The 4,456-nt window shown below is 41.6% G+C and overlaps 1 protein-coding gene across 1 annotated transcript; it reads right to left on the reverse strand.

Annotated features, from left to right (window-relative positions):
- Positions 1-1,975: 1,975 nt before the first annotated feature.
- Positions 1,976-3,981, reverse strand: LOC127315402 (uncharacterized). The gene is made up of 2 exons (XM_071824212.1): positions 3,804-3,981; positions 1,976-3,471 (listed from the first exon to the last, which is right to left on the reverse strand). The coding sequence occupies exons 1-2, from the start codon at positions 3,979-3,981 to the stop codon at positions 1,976-1,978; spliced, it is 1,674 nt and encodes a 557-aa protein (XP_071680313.1).
- Positions 3,982-4,456: the final 475 nt, after the last annotated feature.

The following is a 4,456-nucleotide window of genomic DNA, read 5'->3' on the forward strand; positions in this document are numbered from 1 at the left end:
GGCAAGTATCCAGTAGCTTTTGCTATGTGTATGAACCTTTCATAAATATTAGCACCATTACTTTCAGCTGTTACAGCTCCACCTAATTGGATCATCTTTTCCTTCCAATCTTGAGTATCTGACTTATTTGTTCCTGCACATATATTAACTGAATTATTTGTTCCTGCACATATAGTAACTTCAAAGAAAAGGAAGAACATGTCAAACAGGACTGTCATACCCAAACTAAGTGTCTATTCTAGGCTCCATGTCAAAGTAATCTCTAATTGAAGGGCAGACAACAGAGTACCAATCATCATCTACAGCATCTTTCACATAGTATATCTGCTTAGCTTGACTTGCAAATATAAATGGTTCTGATCCAAATTCTAACTGCTTCAGGTTAACTTGTGTTACCCCAAAGTTGGTAATGTTTTTAACTCCAGCAGGTTTTGACCATTCACATTTGAACAGTACAACACTTCCTTGGTTGGAATAATTTAACTCAACAATCTCTACTATTCTACCATAGTATTCTACTTCTCCTTTCACTGGGTTCTTATCTTTAGAACTAGAATAACTGGAAGTCATAGCTGAGTTTGACACTCCATCACATTGGGTGCTTTTGCCTGCTGCAAACTCCTTTGTGTGGAATACACAACCATTAATGCTGTAGCTGTTGTACTTCTTCACCATCATGTAAGGCTTGTTTGCTAGCAAAACAATTTCTGCTGGCAATTTAGTGCCTTTAAGAAGCAAAGACTGCACATGGTCAATGAACCAAAGATGGAATGTTCTGTGATGTTCTGCTTCTACCTGTCTTTTATTTTTTTTCTTTTTCCCAGCAGCTAAAGCTTTCATATGCTTCTCTGTGTAGTAATTGATGTGCTCATAATTGAAGAGTACATACTTCTGTGCTTGTGTCCATGACAGGTGATCTAGTTCAGAAGTACTGCAAGCTGATAATGGTCTTCCAAAAATCTTCAGGTACTTGCTGCAATTTTTGTTTGCACTACTTGTCATGTTATCATCATGTCTTGGAGCTTTGTTGAACTTGGTGTTACAATCATCCACATATCTAGAGCAGAATGTCAAACACTCATCGAACAAATATGACTCTGCAATAGATCCTTCGGGGTGGCTTCTATTGTGTACCCAATTTTTCATGTTGCCAATAAACATCTCAGTGGACCACATGTTCCTGAATTGAACAGGCCCAGCAAGTCTCACTTCAGCTGGGAGATGTATAACTAGGTGCTCCATTATGTCGAAGAACATTGGAGGAAAAATCTTCTCAAGTTCACATAATATCTCTGGCAACTGTTCTTCAACAATTGCTATCTCTTTATTACTGACGATCTTCAAAGTAATGAATTTGAAGCACTTGGCAAGCTTCACTAAGGGCAATGCAACTTCTTCAGGAAATGTCTTCATTACAGCCAGAGGTAAGATTTCTTCAAACAAAATGTGGCAATCATGAGTTTTCAGCCCAACAAACTTGTTTTCCTCTAACCTTACCTTGTTGTACATGGAGGAAGCATGGTTGTCTGGAAATCTCACATTTTTCACCAAATCCACGTAATGCCTTCTTCTTTGATGACTCCATGTAGTACACTGCCTCTGGCAAGTCAGGTTTTTCTTGTGTTTCATCAATATGCAAATGTTCTCTAATCTTCATTCTCTTCATATCCATCCTAGCTTTTGCATTATCTTTTGACCTTTTATCCACATCAAGCAAAGTGTTGACTACATTGTCAAACACATTCTTCTCAATGTGCATTGAATCCAAGTTGTGCCTCACAAGCAAAAATTTCCAATACTCTAGTTGAAAAAAATGCTTCTCTTCTTGAAAGTTGATTCAATAGTATGTACTTCCTCCATATTCTCCAAATCCTCATCCACTTCACCTCTATTCCTTTTCTTCCTTCCAATCCTCTTTTGCTTCTGCAGTTTTCCATATGCAGTTTGGATATCCATTGTCATAGCAGAAATTTCTTCACCTGTAGGCTGCACCGAGGTTCCCCAAATCGCTTGTCCCATCAAAAGATTCCTCATCACTTCTGAATGGATGATTCATTGACAAGAACCTTCTGTGACCTAGAAAACATGCTTTGTGTCCATGCTTCAACCTTCTAGAACAAGTTCCTAAGAGGCAATGAGAACAGGCAACAATGCTTTCACCACTCAATATTCCACGGCCCAGCCAATCACTGATGGTCCAGAGCAGTGCAGCATAGACTCTAAACTTTTTACCAAAATGAGAATCATATACCAGAACTCCATGGTGCCACAACTCCTGTAGCTCATCAATTACTAGTTGCAGGTATACATCAATGTCTTTCCCTGGTGATCTCCTTCCTGGTACAATGACAGACAAGATAAAGTTGGTCTCCTTCATGCAAATCCAAGGAGGGAAGTTGTATGGGATCAGAATTATAGGCCAGATGCTGTAAGACAAGTTCATATTCCTGAAAGGGTTGAATCCATCTGTAGCTAATCCAAATCTGATGTTCCTTGGTTCTTTGCTGAACGACCTGTACCTGCTGTCAAAGTTCTTCCAAGCAGGTGAATCAGCTGGATGCCTCATTACTTCATCTTTGGTTCTCCCATCATTGTGCCAACTCATCAGAGATGCTGTTTTGTTAGATATAAACAACCTCCTGACTCTTTTGTTCAATGGGAAATGCCTGATAACTTTCATTGCCACCCTACTGATTCTCTTCCCACCTACTACACTTCTTACAGTCTTCCACCTGCTTGTTTTGCAAACTGGGCAGACATTGGCCTTGGCATGGATGCCTCTGAAAATTATGCAGTCATTCAAACAGGCATCATAAGTATCATATGCAAGACCAACTCCTCTGATGTACTGCTTTGCTTCATGAAATTTCTTAGGCAGAGAATGTCCTTCAGGTAGTGCTTCCCTGAACAGTGTCAGCATATCTTCAAATGCAGCATTTGTCATTCCCCTGACATTTTTAATATTGAGCAATCTTACTAGAAACTGCAGTTTAGAAAACTTCTTGCATCCTGGGTACAACTGCTGGCCACCATCATTTACTAACCTCCTGTATGATTCAACATCTTCATCTTCACTATCATCTTCACTATCATCTTCACTCCCTTCTTCTTTTTCTGAATGCAATGAACTTCTATTGAACATGTCAAACCCATCTAACAGTAGCTGGTCAATCTCATCTCTAGCATTACTATCATCTTCTGGAGAGCTAGATTGTGTGTCAAGATCATTGTTAACAGCTTGTTCCCCATGAAACAACCAGGTTTTATATCCAGGCATAAAACCAGTACAGATTAGATGATCATTTACAGTTTCTACATCATACCAGAACCTGTTCCCACAGTTTTTACATGGACACAGTATCTTACTGTCTTTCTCTTCATTTCTTAGAGCAAATTTTAAGAATAAGGAGACTCCAGCTGCATACTCATCTGAAGACCTTGAAGCTTCCATCCAATTCTTATCCATTTTTACTGTTTTTTAGTAAAACTTAGAGTTTAAATAGAATCCAGTAATGAACTAAGCCATCTTATATTAATTGATACATTTGAAGAAACTAGAGCAATACAAGTATTCAAGCAAACCAGCAAACCAGGAAGGTTAGCATGCAATCCAGCAACTACAATCCAGTAATCAAGCAAGCAATCAATTAACCAAGTAATACAGGAAGGTTAGCATGCAATCCAGCAACTACAATCCAGTACTAGAGCAATCCAAGTATTCAAGCAAACTAGCAAATCATAGTCAATTTATAGCAAACCAGTGATACAGGAATTTGGAGTTGGAGGTTCGATTCACCACGTACCAGACGAACTCGCCTCAGTGTTGTTTGAGCTCCTGAATCGACGGAGAAACGATCGCCGCGGATCAACCTTAGCTTGGTCTCCACTTGGATTCACCATGGCTTGAACTCCAGTAGGATTCAGCATGGCTTGAACTCCACTAGGATCCACCATGGCTTCAACTCCACTAGGATCCACCATGGCTTCTGGAGGGTCGCCGTCAGCAGAATCGGTGGAGGAGGGCCGAGGTGGAGGAGGGCCGAGGTGGAGGAGGGCCGAGGTGGAGGAGATCTAGATCGGTGGAGGAGATCTAGATCGGTGGAGGAGGGCGGCAGCGAAGGAGGACGACGGCGGAGGAGGAAGGCCGAGGTGGAGGAGATCTAGATCGGTGGAGGAGGGAGAAGGTGGAGGAGGGCGGAGGTGGCGGAGAAGGGCGGCGGCGAAGGAGATCGGCGGCGAAGGAGATCGGCGGCGAAGGAGGGCGAGATCGGCGGCGGATGAGATCGGCGGCGGTGGAAAACGAGAGAGGAAAAACGACGAAGGAAAACGAGCGAGTGAAAATGACGAAGGAAACCCTAAACGAGAGAGTGGAAGGACCATTTGGTAAAAATTAGTTCGGTGGAAGGACCATTTGGTAAAAATGAGTTCGGTGGAAGGAAACCCTAATCGTTTTGGT

The sequence above is a fragment of the Lolium perenne genome, chromosome 7 (assembly GCF_019359855.2).
Source record: "Lolium perenne isolate Kyuss_39 chromosome 7, Kyuss_2.0, whole genome shotgun sequence".
In the NCBI taxonomy this organism is placed as follows: Eukaryota; Viridiplantae; Streptophyta; class Magnoliopsida; order Poales; family Poaceae; genus Lolium; species Lolium perenne.

Bases quoted from the DNA above. Each gene is read 5' to 3' on its own strand.
- LOC127315402 (XM_071824212.1), bottom strand. From the start codon at position 3,981: ATGGTGGATCCTAGTGGAGTTGAAGCCATGGTGGATCCTAGTGGAGTT. The intron at 3,472-3,803 runs GTACGTGGTGAA...ACTAAAAAACAG, and splicing joins CACTGAGGCGAGTTCGTCTG to TAAAAATGGATAAGAATTGG.